General features: G+C 38.5%; 1 protein-coding gene across 8 annotated transcripts in view; it reads left to right on the top strand.

The window, feature by feature from the left end:
• LOC106961235 (tight junction protein ZO-1-like) overlaps window positions 1–16,674 on the top strand; it is a 99,231-nt gene that overhangs the window by 45,545 nt on the left and 37,012 nt on the right. Inside the window, exon 1 of one of the 8 annotated variants that reach the window (XM_015054820.1) lies at window positions 3,243–3,732. The exons of the other annotated variants lie outside the window; for them this stretch is intronic. Within the exon in view, the coding sequence (XP_014910306.1) occupies window positions 3,709–3,732 (24 nt within the window). The 5' untranslated portion in view covers window positions 3,243–3,708. Of the gene's footprint in view, window positions 1–3,242; window positions 3,733–16,674 lie in introns of those variants that run through there. 8 annotated transcript variants of the gene reach the window in all.

Raw genomic sequence — 16,674 nt, 5'->3', positions numbered from 1 at the left:
ATAAAGTGCTTTTGAATTTTAATTTTATTAGTAATGTCAATCATAGAAGAGCCATTTATGTTTGGTTAGTATCCTATTTTGACAAGCAACGGGTGGGGGGGGGATCAAATATTTAAATCTCGCACATAATTTATTTAACTGCACATTTTGTGTTGATTTTATTTAAGCCTACAGTCTGTTTCTACTGATTGTGATTCTGACTGTATTTGGGGGAGGTAACTCTTACAAAATATGACAAATTATGATCCTTCATAAAACCAACATCATCTCTTACATCTTTGAATCAAATCAAGTCAATCTGAAAGTACAAAGACATCAGTACTGACTCCTGTACTGCCCTTGTATTTTGGCCTTGTATGTTTAAAGCTTGTGTCTTGGATAGGTTACTCTTGGAAAGCAGGTTTTTCATGGTTACATTGAAATACTTTTTTTTAAGTAATTCACATTTCCATACAGTAAACTGTTTACTCCTGTTTAATCAAGATTTGAAAGGACTGTGTCTCAAGATAATAAGCCGAAAATTAATTGATTTTGTTGAAATATGCTTCTGTAAACAACTCTTACCATTCAATTGCTTTAAAACCTGCATTATGAATAACTTTTACACAGTCTACATTGAAAACTTTGGGGGCTTTTGGGGGACCAGACGGTTCATATTATTTAGTCTCTGCTGTAAATTAGGGTCAGGAGGGATCATCCATTTTCTCTGAAGCCTCTTAACGCAGGACAGAAGAAAACATAGAAACAACATCTGCTTGGCAGTCCTGCCTCTCATCTCGGTCGTCGCATCAGCTTCGTTTTTGTGTCATGTGAGTGCTTCTTTGTGCATCAACGGCCAGCAGCTTTAGTTGTTTTTTTTTTTTTTACCAAGTCTGTTTCACTCTACATTAGCCTTTTCGCTGCAGGAGAAGCTGGGTTGAGTGAACCTTGTGATGTGTTCCAGTCAGCATGGGCCTGCATGTTCGCCTTTGTTTCCATGTGCCTGCTCTTCCATGAGAGCACCTGAGCTTTGAAGCCGCCTGTTGTCCAGAAGAGCCATCTCCGCATATGTGCTTGTGTTTGTGAAATAAATAAAAGGGAGAGAGAAAGAGAGAGAGAGAGAGAGATGAGAGCAAGGATGCAAGTAAAGAGGATAGCTTTGATCACGGTGGAGTGTCACAAATGTCTTGTTTCTGTCTGTAAGAACATCTGAGCTGCCGTCACCGTAGTGGATGAAGAGGAAGTGGTGACCGGCGGAGGGAGGATGTTACTCTTGTCACTTTAAATTTGATCGTGACCAATTTCAAGCTCTGGATCTTTGATTTTTGGTTGGATATTGTTTTAAGGGGACACAAGAGTTTTAACTATGCTCAACATTCTTCTGTCAGCACTTCTCGATCCTGAGAGGCGTCTGAGAACTTTCAGACGGAGCGAGAGGCTTGCGTCAATCTTAGTATGTATTATTTCTGTGGATCCAACAGTTTTGTGTGTTTAATGTCTGGTATGTATGCATTTGAGTAAATGATCTTTCTCAGGAAATTGTGGCAGTACCTCATGGGAAATCTTTTGTTGGTTTTTCTATACATTTTGTGTGTTTACCTGATTAAGTAAGGGGGCTTAGAGTTCTTCCGTCTTGATCCTCTTCTCGGCTTTAACGAGCCTTCGCAGAGGTCATCCTTTACTTTTCACCTTCAAGGCATGTCTGCTGCTCCACACTCGTGGTATTTTTGCCTTGCAGGATTACGCGTGGTGGGAATTAACTCCTTATGGACCACCTACACAGCTACCAAGCCCTCCTCCACTCCTGAGGAGAAAAGAAACAGAGGAAGTGATCATTAGGGGGAGTGAGATCTGGGGAATGCGATTGCTCGGTTTGTTTGGAAAAGACAGGGTGTGACTGTGGGTTTATATGCTCTCAATTACTGTAACTGCAGAAATTTTAAAAGTTTAACATTTTGTGTTGCTCTTGTTGTCCAATTCCTATAATGCACATGAGCTTTGCTAGGAACAAACTGTGAAACAATGCAATCTGAGACTGTAGCATCCTGTGGGTGGGGACTGGTTTAGGAAGTAATAGGAACTTAACAGAATGGCTTACGTGGTTTCCTGTAAGGTAACTTATCAACCACAAGTTTGGCTTTTTTCTTTTTTCTTTGCAGTTTTGAAAAATTAATTTTAAACAAACTTATTTTGTGATTGTTCAAAAGAAGAGGGACATAGGCATTGTCTTAATTATACCTTATGCAACTAAGCGTCTTAGCTCACTACTCATATTCTTTAAAAATATATATGTTAAGGCATTATGAGCTATGATTTTGTACACAACTATTTAGCGTGCCAGTGGCATCGCCAGGGGGTCCTTCCTATACAGCAGGATGCTGACAGTCTGATTCACAGCTTCAGGTCTGGAGCTAAATTAAACTTCACAGAATCTTAACTTTTTTGATAATCAAGTACAAAATTTAAACTACCTAAATTACCAAATAAATAAAATAAATTACCAAACCTGAACTGAATAGTTCTATGTTCAACATGTTTTTTAAAATAGTACTTGTTAATATAGTAAGGTCAACAAGTGAATGAAGTTTATCACATCGCATCATAAGTTGTGTTTTATGCAGAATAATTGTTGGGGGAATGTATGTAGTTTGGTTATGTGTGGTAGTGAGAGGTTGGGTCTTTTGCTGCCCAGGGGGCACCATTAATAAGAAAAAAACAAACAAACAAAAACGCAATTACTCAAAATACATGCATTTCTTCCTAATCTTCTCAAAGACGTGACAACAACATAAAAGACACTCTTGAAGTTCTCTTTTGATTTTGTTTTTAGTGTCCCAACATTGTGAGTGGGACTCATTTGACCACACGTGTGAACATTTCTCTGATGCACCCCTGCACTGTACTCCTTTCAGTGATGAACGTTGCACATCGTCTCCCAGGGAAAGTGAGCATTCAGCATCAACAGGGACAGCAGTGTCGCTTCTCCTCATTGTATCCCAGGCTGTTTATCCACAGAAACTACCGAGAGGGGGGAGACTTCAGTCCCGGCGATTTTAAGTAGCTATCAAGGAAGTTATTTAAAAACGTCATGGATAACTTACGCTCACGAGAGTTATATTTAGTGACAAAAAATATTCCTGACACAGTGTAAATTGTCGTGAATGGACGACGGGTCGGGGTTTCTTTTTAGTTTCTGACCCCCTTTTTCTGTGGAATGGTTTGCTCCGCACATACACGACACGGCCGTTGCTCACAGAGCCAAGAGCAGGAGGGGGAGAGGTTTCCTCAGCCTGCCGTAGCCATTGCAGCATACTGTCCCACTGATGCCTACTCTCCACAACTTTTCATCCAGAGGTTAGCCACGGAACGCCACAACGAGGAGAGCTTATCCGTCTTGTTTTATATATATATATATATATATATTTTTTTTTTCTTTCTACCCGACTTTCTCCCATGATACCATTCCCAGCTGGACCAAGGTTGGCGTCACAGTCGGCGAAGATAAGATAATGAACTTTGGACTTCCCGCACGGTTTTTCGTGACATGTTTCCCGTCGTCCCGGATAAAATAAAATAACAACGCAGCCCGGCGTGGCGGCAGCTGCTGGGCGAAAATTGCGCTGGAAATCGGGGGGGGAAAGAACAGCGATATAGCCCAAGCGATTACTCAAAACAAGCGTCGGGAACAACTTTAACCCTGCTGCTGTTGAGGCGGAATAGCAGAGGAAAATGTCCTCCAAAGCTTCAAATAAGGTGGGTACCTGGCCGGAGAAAAACCCAACTCTCAACGTTATGCTGCTGGCTTATGTAATACAATATAATGTGCCGGACGGCCTAGTAAAAGCTGCAATGAGGGACAGCCAGTTTAACTCTACATTAAGAGGATAACTTTTACACTGCTGCTTGTCGTAATGTAATATGGGGAACGCTAGTGGCGTTTTTGTGTTAGTTTTTTTTTGTGCTTTGGTTTTATTTTGAAGTGAACGCCTACTGTCAACTTGTGCTACAACTGGGTGTGCTGGGTTTTCTAAAATAAATCATGAGGATTTTTTTTTTTACTGGTTGCAGCTGATATTGAGCAGTCCTATGTTTAGAGCTGGTCTCAGTAAAACCACCTGTTGATACATAGGGTCCTGGTTTTATTAAAGTTGGGGCTGGGGGATCCTCATAAATCTGAAAAATAAACTCTGCGGTGAGACCCTCTTTATTACATATGAGTGACTGCTCTGTCTGATGGGTTTTTTTTCTCCCAAAGTTTTAATTAATGATCTTTAAGGTGATTGAACCTACACTCAACTAAATCTGTCCTGCCTGAACACCCAGCATTAATCACATTTGACTTGCCTGTCAGAGCTTTCCGTTATATTTGCTGACTCAATAAGTTTTAAAAGCCCTAAAAAATTTTCATGATGACTTGCTCAGCTTTTAGTATCTCCTAAAATAATAACTCATTAATAAGACATCTTCACAGAATTTCCAAACAGGTTCACTTGAGGTTTCAAGACCTACTTTTTCAATTGGAGTCAACTACATCCCCAAATACATTTTAGCCTGTTTAAAAAAAAAAAGGGGTCCTAAAACAACCCAGAAATGGGGGAGAGGGGAGTTTGATTCTCCTTAAAAGTTTGAAAGTACTTTTTTAAAAAACTGGACTAATTAGACTGAGCGTCTGATTTTTTTTTTTTTTCTCCCCTTTTGGGTTTCCCACACCTTCTTTTTTCACTTTGACAAGTATGGAATGTGAATTGTTTGTACGACAGCAGGAGTGAAATTCAGGTTTGGGCGGTTGCTCCAGTTAGACGAAACCAGCTGCATCATGTCAACTGATGACGTTACTGTACTGTACATGATGGCTGGGTCACACCTTCGTATTACTTACTATTGCACTACCGGTCCTGCTTGTAACCAGCCTCCAACGGCCAACGTTTCCACTTGTTTCAATCTTCTTGTGCTTATGATTTTGGAATCTACTCCTTGTGTTTTTGATTGCTGTTTAACGTCATAGTGTGTGTGTGTCCTGAAAGTCAGGTCGCTCTCTAATTCCTTGAATGCAGTAGTCAGAAATTGCATAACACACTTTGCTTCATGATAAATACTTCTTATATCAATGAGAAAACAAACATTTCTTTTGTAATAAGTTGATATAAAAAGAAACCTCACACTTTAAAGACTAAATTTCTCTTCAGGTTTTTGAACAAAGTGTTTCCTGCCTCTTACAAGTGCTGCTCTTAGATTAATGAGTTCTGTAATTTTGTTCCAGACATAAACAGATCAGTTTGCCTGATTCTTAATGACCTGAAGTAACAGTTGTTGTCAGTGGTGTAGTTTAAAAAAACAAACAAAAAAAAAACAACTTGACATGAAAAGTGAACATACCCATGTGCTTTTTTTTATTGATGGATTTATAACTAGTAACTTTTTTATTTATTTATTTATTTATTTATTTATTTATTGATGTTTAATTGATGTTAGTCAATTAAACATAAATTAAAATGTAAAACAAAATGTAAATATGTTTTACATTTTCACATTTTGACTTTTCATCACTAATTGTGAACATCATTAGTAATTTAATTATAAAACATTAGGTGAGGAGGTTGCAATTTTGTTGTGGCAAAACAACTTAATATCAAATCAATAAATAAAAAGAAGATAAATTAAGTCATTTATCAAGCTTTCTGTCTATTGATCCACACACAGAAAGCCTTTGTAGACTGAATACATATTGTGTAGCAAATATTTTTTTTGTTTTAATGAACCAAAAAGTCTGTTGTTGCAGATGAAAATCTTGCACTGTTGTTTGTATTCACAGGACGTTGCCATAAGACAATGAGTGTGCAACAATTGAACTTTTATGTCTTCATGGAGTTTTGTTTCATGGCACAAACCTAACACAAAACATGGCAAGCTAGAGCCAAGATCACTGAATTGTTAACATTTGTCCATTCTTTCTTTGTTAATTAACCACCACTTTTCTGTGAATTCATTGCTCCAGCTTTGTTGTGATGTCTTTGATGAAATCTGCCAGAGCAAAAGATTCACAACACAGAGACTTTTAAAAATTACACGAGCAGAGCAGCGGGTTTTATAATTCAGAGGTAGTTTTACCAAAAACGTTTGGAAGCAGAGGCTAACAATTGGTCCTTTGCAAACATGTCACCTTAGCACGGGGGTGCCCAAAGTCGATCCTCGAGGGCCGGCATCCTGCAACGTTTTAGTTCTCTCCCTGGTGGTAGTAACAACCTTTTCGGCTTGTCAATGTTCCTCTTAGGCCTTCTAATGAGCCATCAGGTGCATTAAACCAGGGAGAGAACTAAAACATGGAGGATGCCGGCCCTCGAGGAGCGACTTTGGGCACCCCTGCCTTAGCAGATTGAGGCACCATGATGGACGTTGGAAGTAAGGGACTTCTTCCAACGGCAAGGTTTCAAGACCTACTTTTTCAATTGGAGTCAACTACATCCCCAAATACATTTTAGCCTGTTTTTTTCTTTTTTTCTTTTTTTTTTAAAGTGTCCTAAAACATCCTTGAAGTGTGGGGGGGTGTTGGTTCTCCTTAAAAGTTTGAAAGTACTTTTTTAAAAACTGGACTAATTAGACTGAGCTTCTGATTTGAACAGAGCGACTAATTTGTCTGTGGAAGTAGCACACAGTTGGGGCTCATTGTCGGCAATATGTTCAAAAGTTGGAAATGGCTTCCTGAGAAACTGACCCGTACCTTCTTCCTCTTGACGTGTTTGTTGATTTGATCAAATTGCTGACTTTGCCTGAATTAACGCCACATAATTTTTATCATTTTGTCAGAAATGGTGTTTCCTGTTACACTGGAGCGGATTTAATGTTACTGTTTTTTTCATACTTGTGAGGCTGCGTGATGATGGGGCATTTTCTTTATGATTACTAATAATTTGACGTGTACCTTCAATAATGCTATATTTGACTTCATTTTACTAAACTTACTTACTTATAAAGTATATGAGCATCAATTTTCATTCCTTATAAAAAGTGTTTGCTGCACCGAGGGCTGCCAGACCTCACAATTGATGGCTGCTATCGATCGCCGTCTTCATTCCTCATCGAAAGGTTTACGATAACCTTTGCATCCTTGCCTGTTTGTGTAGCTTAACATGCAGCACCCTATAACCATTTATACAGTGAATTCAACTAAATAAAAAATTGATTAGACTATCAACTCTGTTCACAGGAATTAATGCACACATATGATGTTTTTACGTCCGTCTTGGCAGAGTGGAACTTTTGCACGCTTGACGTCATGGGCAAAGGGCCAGTCGTATAGTTGTTGACTAACGATTTCTGTTGATGTTGGGAAAGTAGTGGTATTATTTATTTATTTATTTTTTAATCCAATAGGTGGACACTAAGCTATCGTGGATAATGACATTTTCATGTGCAGTGGCTCTGAGGTGTCGCATTAATTCTTCTGATTCATACAAAAATGCATGAAACTGACTTCAGAGCCAGGATGTAACCGTGACCATCAACACCCGACGTTGTATGCAGTTTTTAAATTCCTGGCATGTTGAGCAAACAATTCTTGGGAGTGCAACATTCTCGACTCCCAACTGATGAGGCACGGTGATGAATCGGTATTTGTTTCCTGTAAAGCCAAAGCTGATGATGAACTGCAACAGAATGTTACTGTGGCGTGATAAAGGAGTAGCACTTGTACATCTTTTGGCCTCACGTCTTGGAAGTCAACACTGTTGCAAAAATACTGACAGTGTGTCCTAAGGTTAGAGGGATGTTTTGTAAATGGTTGTGAGCGCTTGGCAAAAGTGAGTAAAACATTTTTTCGTACTCCTATTTTATCTTACCTTTAAATTTTTTGATATGTTATGATTTTTTCTGTTTACATGAAAACATATTATACTTTAACTGGATTGACGGTGATGCAGAGTTCTTAATCAGGCCTCTGAAACAATCTGACATGTTTTTCAAACCATTCTACAAGCTTTTAATTTAATGTTTAAAGTAATGTTGGAGTTAAAAACAAGATCACATAGTAAAAGTGTTTGAAGGAGAATCATGCTCAGGGCATCATGAGTCAACTACAGTGCAGAATAACAAACAGGTTTCCCTTCAGATTGCGGCGAAATTAATCAAGCATTGCGTTTTCTAACTTATACAAAGGTGTGTGGTTGTTTAAATGGAAATCTGTGCTTGAGTAGAAGTGCCAGTTATTGTTATGTTCTTTTCCAAACATGGACATTAATTAGACTTTTGGATATCTTTGGGGTAAGTAATGTCTCTTTTATGTCATCAGACTAATTGAAAACTCCAATTAGTCTGCATCAATTTTCATTCATTACATGAAGTGTTGTGCCGGCTCTGTTTGACTAGACTTCAGCCGTTCCTACCTTCCTCTTGTGAATACACACAAAAGTGAAATGTAACTCAGAGTGTCAGCGATCCCTCCGGCCTTTACACCGGTTGTGTTTTGACTGAGACGAGTGCAGGAAGCATTTGCATTCAGGAGGTTGCATTAATTAAAGTTGAACAGTGAGCCAAGAACAGCCTCTATTTTGCTTTGATGATTGCACATCTCCATTTACATCACTGAAGGAGGGAAAGGCAATTAGAGAACCGCGTGCTAGAGAGAAAAAGACTCCTGATGATGTTTTTGCTCTCGGCCCTAAGCGTCCTATTGTCAGCTCCGAGTGATTAACATGGTAGGAAGGCCTTAGACTCAAAATTATTCCTTTTAAATCACACACGGTCTACAGCTTTTGTGCATCCACCATGTTTAACTGTGTTTGTGTAAAGCATCTTTAAATGTACAAATGAACTACTGGAGTACGTCTGATACAGGTCAGGGAACGTCACATGTTGGGCTTTACAGACCGACGATCTTAGATTAACACACCAGAAACATGCACACACCAATACATAGTCATCCTCAGATGAATAAACAAATCTTTGGAAATGGATAGTTGACTTAAAGTTGTCAGAGAGCGCCTCAGTAGACCAGGTGTGAGCTAGCTCTGAGGTCTGCTAAAGGTTTGCTAGTTGCAGAGGATAGCAGCTTTTCAGGCCTCTGTGTTCAGATTGGCTTCAGTTTTTCTGCCGCCATACAAGAAGAGCATCACATTTATGTAGCGTATGGACTTGACGTCAACAACTCATTGACGTAAGAAGCTGGAAAGCCAGTTTTAAGCATCGAATTCAGCTTCTTAATAAATATCACTTTCCAGTATCATAAATGTTAAGAGAAACCAGCTGTCCGTGTTTTTGCACTGTGAGGGGATTTGGGAGTGTGACCGTTATCAAGGATATCTGACCTGCTTATCCTTGTCATCTCTGGAGGGATATCCGGGCCACATACACACAGCTGGGGGCAGGTTGAAGGCAGATAAGGTGGAAAAAAGGAGGGGAAAAGAGAAAATGCCTTCTCCTGAGGGAGGTGGGGTGATTGGAGAGGTGAAATGGAGAAAGGAAGGAGTGGGAGGGAGAGATGCTCCGACTATAATCTGAGTCACATGGCAGTTCTTAAAAAGACTGCTGCTCTTTTCCTATAATCACTGAACTATAGCTCTTGGACCTTCACATTAATATCTGTTTCAGTTGAAGTCGAAACGAACTCTTAAATGGAGGGTCTTTTTGAAGACCGATTTCAGTTTTATGAAGAAGTGTGATGTGCATGTGTTTTAAAAGTACATTCAGTGTTCTTTTTTTGTCTGATTTATGCCAGACTTATCTCATGGTTGATGTTTTGGAACAAAAAAGCAGGTTTTATCAGCAGAATGAGGTTCATATTCCTCCCATCTTGGTTGTTTTCTGCATATCTTACAAATTCCTAGCAGACTTCCCTCAAGAAGACCTGCTGTTATTTGGCCTTCACTAGAAGTTTTTCTGGAATAAAATGGTTCCCATCGTGTCTCACTGATCTACAGGCACTTCTTTTTTGAGATTAATGGAAATGTCCCTTTGGTTCACTCGGGGATAGTTTCTTATCATCGTCATGTGGCCAGCACAGCAAAGGACACTCTAAGCCAGGCCTGCCTCCTTAATGGCAGGGCAATGCGAAACAGGTCTCTGCAGGGATTTGTCATTCCTACAATTGGCATAAGGGATTTGACGCAGGGTGTTGTGTGTGCGTGCGTGCGTGCATATGTGTGTGTGTGTGTGTGTGTGTGTGAGAGAGAGACAGAGATAGATAGAGGTAGTGGGGGGATACAAGGGAGAGTGCATGTGGCAGCCGTGGCTCAGCTGGTTGGGGAAAAGAGAAAGAGACTGGAACAGATTCATCCCAAGGCTTGTTGCCCTACATGCCTGTACACACAAACACACACACACGCACACAGTCTGCCATGTGCTCATTTGCCTGTATTCCTCAGTATTGTGAAGGCAGATTTTTTTTTCAGTCTGGGAAGCAGTCGTCCGTCTGAAACAATGTTTGGATTTCCAGCTGAAAGGACTAACTTTCTGGAGTTCAGCTTATAACAATTTTCTAGACAGGGAGTTTTCCTGAAACATAAGAGGCTTTCTAACTCAAGCAACGAACCGTTTCAATCCTTTCAGTGCTAACGTGCGCACCAGTTCCTTTAGAAAGTAGCACATAATCACTAAGTCACAGAGATTTAGCCGTTTCTTACACTCAAAATATTCTCCGTCATTTGTCTTATGTTGTATTGCTGCTAGAGATTACATTTTGCTTGTTCAGAGCAGATTAGGATTTATCCTACGTATTTTTCTTTCTTCTTTGTTGACGTTACTGTAACGGATATAGCAAAATATGGTATTGAATGTCAAATGCAACTGTCTAAGTTGGGCTTTACAACCAGCGGCGGCTCTGGAGCCACATTTTAGACCTCATACAATAACTCTGAATAACCTTGGCTAAAAATGACAAAGAACCAGTTCATGTCTTAAATGTGTAACAACATGCAGGTTCGAACAGTTTTTCAATTGTTTCTGGGAAGAATAGCAACAAAACAAAATGATTCAAAAAGTTCTAGTAATATTCTTTTTTTAAATTAATTTTTCCCGTCATTAGGTTGGAAACCTGGCGCTTTATTAGTTTTATTATTCACATCATCACTATCCCTTACAATAAAATGTTTCCATCCTACTTTGAGGAAAATCCTTGTGTTTCTATAGCTAATATTTACCATTATATTATTATTATTATTATTATTATTATTATTATTATTATTAATTTTATTCCAATGATCATGTTACATTAGTGACTTTTCGTTTGTCTGGACTGAAGGTAGAAATGGGTCTTTGGATTGTAAAGCTGGAATGATTTATTGTAGTTCCATAACCACATTTCTAGTACCAAAAATGACCATTTCACGAGGAAGAACCCTCCGAGTGTGGCTAAAGCTGTGCTGCAGCTTGTGCTCTCTTTGATGTCGTTTACTTTTTCTCTCTTATTACCTTTTCCAGCTTGTGCTGATGGTGAGATAGTTGGGACAATGCAAGACGCACCGATGTGGAAAACCTATAGAAACGGCATAATTTCTGCCGTTAGTGTGATTTTTAAAAAAGGGAGTGTGAGAGTGGACAGGTGCTAAGTGGATTCTGTGATGTCTGCATTTAAACAAGAGTAGCAGAACATCTCAGCTTGCAGAATATCTGTGTAAGTGAGTTCTGTTTTATTGTCATTTTGTTCTGGTTGTTCCCACAGTCTTGAGATGATGGTGCATACTGCACAGACATGGTGGCACTGTCTCATACAGACATTGTAATTTCAATAAATACATGTCTCCTCTATACAGTATGGAGGTAAGAGGTACCTAAGGTAAATAATGAGGTGATTTTGAACACATGGATTCTCTTTAAAACCCATTGACTCGCAGTTTAATTGAGTCTCTTTATCTTCCCGAGGCCTGAAACTGAAAACTCAAACATTTATCAAGTTTTCCAAAATCATTAACTTCTCTTAAGTTATTGAGTGCTAAAAGTTCTGAATTATTGGGTGAGTTTGGACAAGTATTTATCTGCAGACTGTGGTTTTGCACTCCAGCCTTGGGTACAGCGACTCCACTGCCTGCAGCCAATAACAGTGTGTGAGACTGCATAAACTTATCAAGCAGACAACATATCTGGCTCCTGACCGTCTGCTTGTTTGACCCAAGCTACTCTGAGCCCTTCCTGCTGTTCCTCATCTGATTCATGTTCGCTTTCACTGTGGACCAGCTTGCAGTGCTACAGAAAGATGACAGATGCTTCTAGTTGTAGCATTGTTTGGCACTTGCAGTTTGGGATTTTTCTACCTCTTTGCTCTCTGGCCTGTTGGTAAGCTCTGGCTTTATCTTCAGTGTGTCTGCAAAAAGCCTTGAAGTCTTAAATTCATGCATTTAAAATTTAGGCCTTAAAATGTATTAAATTCATCAGAAAACATGTAAGTCGACCTTAAATGCGTTTATTGCAGATCTTAAATGTTGTCGTATCAGGAGGACTATTTAATCTCGTGTAATGTCTGTAGTTTATTTTTCTTGTGGGACTTTTCTGTCAGACAAAATCACATCTTCATTACATTCTGTGACTCGTGATAGTTGAGGTAACTGCCAACTAGCTGCTAATAAATCCCTTCTGGCTAGCTTGTTTTTTTTTTGTTTTTTTTTTTGCTTTTATCATTGGTAAGTTTGTTGTCTGGTCGACCTCCATCTTTGCTCACTTCTGTTGCTAGCCAGTGCGGTGCGAGAAAGCTTGACACTCTTGTGCATTTCTGCCACAATGGAGATTACAAATTTCATTCATAGCTGTCTTAAGAAGTCTTAAATTTGAGTTGGTGAAATCTGTAGAAATCTTGGTTTCATCAGATTGAAAGGATCTTATAATGTTGGCTTTACTGAATTACAACAGACAACTATTACAAATTTACTGTAATTCCTTCTGTCTGTCGTTCACTAAGTGCACTGATGGGTGTGGGTTATCCTAGTAGCAAGTTGCATTGTGTTTCTGTGCTTGTGTATCTTGTTAAAAAATGCATGGGCTCCCCCTGTGTCTCTCATCCTCTAGTATCCTCCAGTGAAATGGGAATGATGTAGTCAGATAAGTGCTGGGAAAATGGACGCTCCTACCACAGTAACTCATTAAATCTCTATAGATTCTGCCCCACAACATGCCTATTGTAACAAAGTCCTCAGAAGGCTTGGGAATGCCATCGAGTGGGCTTGGCCTCATGTTTTATGGGGCCACGTGACTGCAGCTCTCCTGAGTTGTGGCTCAGAGTTACATAATGCCAGGGATGTTGTGAAATTGGAAAGGCGTTGTGTTTTTCTGCCTCAAATATTCCAGTTGTTTGCTCTGTGTCAAAGTTATCCTCTCGCAGCACCTAAGTAATCATCTGTAGTTTGTGGAGATGTATTGTTGCACATTAGACTCTTTGTTCAAGAGTTAGTTATTTTTACTTGTTTCTAGGTACCTATGAGCATCTTATTGACTCCTTTGTTTAATTTTTGAACATTAGGTTTCGTTTGAAATGAATAATTTACAAGTATGAATAATGGCTTGTTTTTTTTTACAGATGGGTGGTCTAACAAGCTTGTACTTGGACTAAGTGGCACTAAAAATAACTAACAAAGTAAGAAAAAACAATTTGAGACTGTATGAAAGGGGGGAATATATTTGAATATAAAGGAAAAAAATATTTCCATTATTTAGACTTTATTAGATCAGTGAAAGGATCACAGCTCACACTAGGACAATAAATGGATAATATATATCACAATAAACACATGATCATTATCAACAGATATATCTGATGGAGTATTCAATATATAATATTTTCTATAGGTGGATGTAGGCAGAGGAAAGGCTTTAGCCACTCAACCTCTCACTACTAGCTAACCAAGGTTGCTGGCAACAACTAACCCACTCACTCTTTGGTAACCTAGCAACAACCTTTAGAGTTACTTGAGCAGCAGCAGTTTCAGTTTTTGCCATCATTCCTCATAACTTCTTAAAAACAAAAAATGGTGGATTGAAAACTGGATAGACCAGTTTGGTAGTATTTTAGATATAAAAAAAAAATCAATAATATCAACAATTGGCGATATCAACTGATATGAAATGTGTTGCGATAAATTTTTCACCATCGGTCTTCCAGCTCTACCTTAATTAAAACGGGTAAACCTGATTTAGACATAAGGTCTAAACGGTTTTGTTTATAAATAGATATAAAAGTCAATAATATACATATAGATATAAATGTCAAGATAAAATGTATCTAACATTTTTGGAAGACATACGTCTTCCTTTTTTTTTTTTTTTTACTTTAATCATTTTATTGTGTAACCATTTTCTGCTTCGTTGTAGGTCAAATTGGTCACAAAACTTCATTTAGTGGATGCTGAATTTTCATTATTTTATTTCAGCTCTGTCCACATTTGCTTTGGCATTTTTCACACCAGTGCAACTTGTGCAAAGAACAGACTCAAACTGACAGCAAACATCCTTCTTTACATCCTAGTGAGTGAAGCTAAATACTCTGTTTTTCGTGTCATCCAAACACATCCACATCCTGTAAAGCGATGTATTTTTGAAATCCATCTTCCCTTGGCAAGCTCTCTGTATCATAAACAGTGTGCAAAAAAAATCTATTTGAAATGTGACACTGATGCAGTTTTTTTTTTTTTTTTTTTTTTTTGAGACGATTTACTTAATGTTTTTGCTCTGACTTCAGCCGGAGCTTATCAGTGTAGATGCAACAGAACCTGCTGAATTTACCCTCAAACATGCTTCTTTTATTATACAGTGTAAGCACAACACAGTGTAACCTCTTCATCTTGTCCAAATGTCAGACTTGCTCCTGTTGTCCTTTTGTCCCTTTTCCTACCGCAGAAAAGATAATTCAGGTTTCTACAAGATTAACTACTCGTTTTAACGTTTGAGATGTGGCGTATAGACTTAATAGGGTGGTTTGCAGTGCTGTAAAAATGTCACTTTACAGATTAGTTTTTGCTTTTGTTGTCACACAACTGAGGCCAGCACACACATTTTAATTTTGGAAAAAGATAACCTGAGGAGATACAAAATGCAGTTTCCATATGATTTAATTTAAAAAGAGAAAAGACTTGATGTAAAAAAGTAAACGTATGTAAAGCTTCACTCTACATTGCAAATATGTCATTATTACAATATCGGTGTGTGCACCACTTATTTTGGAACAGACGGTTTGAAGTGCAGTAATTTTTGGTCAGTCTATTCAATGTGAAATAAACATGATTTTTACATGCCAGTGTAATATTCAGCCAGTTGGACGGAGTCTGTTGGCACCAGATACTCGCACTGACACAAATGATATTGCCCCAAAATGCTAAAGGTCAGAGTGATGGAAGCACAGATGAGAAAGACAATAACAGGCATATATGACAACTATTATCATCATCATAAATGATCAAATTTCTGTGATTTATCACATTTAAAGTTTAGTTCATTTTTGTTTGCCTGACTCAGGCCTAAGTACTGTTGGATCTGTGGGTTCAATAAAGTACATTAATAGAAAGCAACTCATCACAGCCTGACTTAAAGCAATTTATTACAGATGAGACACACAGTCTTGACACCTAGTAGTCTGGAAATGGTCTGGACAATCAAACATGGTGGAGACAATGTGATGGTCAGGGCTGCTCTCCTGCCCCACAGATTCGCATCAACCATTATTTATACTCTATATAAGAAAATCCTGCAGAAAGTTGAACAGTAGTTCAAGACCATCACCTCAGACATGACAGGCATTAAGACATCAAAATGCAGAAGAAAATGATGTAGAATAATTTAGCAAGCTACATAAATATGCTAGTTCTTTTTAAACATTTAAAATAAAATCTTCTTATATATTCTAGCTTTTTAAAAAAATAAAAAACAAAAACTTTTTGCTTCTTTTTGAAGTTCTCAATTAGAAATCTTGTGTAAATGCTGCCTTAAAATCGACTTATCATTTAAAGTCTGTGTTGATACTTACTGTAACTGTGTTTAATTTAATTAGTGTTGATTAAATGCCACGATAAGACCCACATGAAGGATTTAGAGCTCAGCTTGGGAGCCACATCATGTGTGGAAAGCTCTGCAGGGTTGTAGATGCAGCACTCTTTACTCAGGATTTCATTACGCTGCCTGAATGTAACCTTGTCCATGTTAACTGTACTAAACCAGAACAGTTGCTTTCTGTTCTGGTTTAGTACAGAACAGACAGAACAAAAATTACCTTAACTGTTGGTACAAATTTGTGATTAGAGGAGATTAATGTGAAACTTGGTTTGACTTATCTTGGTTTATGTGCAACTATTAATGTGAGTCATGAGTGCAGCTTGAAATGTTTGTTCTTAAGTACTTAGCAAATACATCCTGGCAACATACTGTATGCCACAACACATGTAACCTCCGGTTTCTGTTGATCAGTCCTGGATGGAAAACAAAACCGTAACCATGCAGCGCTATTACTGCTGCACATTGTAAATCCTTTTTCTCCATTGTAATTGAAATCAGTATTTTTCTATTTTAATCCAACAAAAGAATTTCGCCGTTTATCTGAGGCATCTTTCTTATTTTGTGCACTGGGCTAGTTTTACAGAAGAAGTAAAAAAAAAAAAAAAAGGCTGGGAAAGAGGGGTGTGTGGGGGGAATGAAACGGAGCAAGGTTGCAAGGTTTTGGCTGAAACTGCATGAAGCGAGGGAAATTGTTAGGAATGAGGAGAGAGCAGAGCGAAAGAGGCGGAGCCTCAT

This window comes from Poecilia latipinna, unplaced genomic scaffold (assembly GCF_001443285.1).
Source record: "Poecilia latipinna isolate Pla-1442-1.1 unplaced genomic scaffold, P_latipinna-1.0 Scaffold1280, whole genome shotgun sequence".
Classification (NCBI taxonomy): Eukaryota; Metazoa; Chordata; class Actinopteri; order Cyprinodontiformes; family Poeciliidae; genus Poecilia; species Poecilia latipinna.
This window is presented reverse-complemented; position numbering and strand designations above follow the sequence as displayed.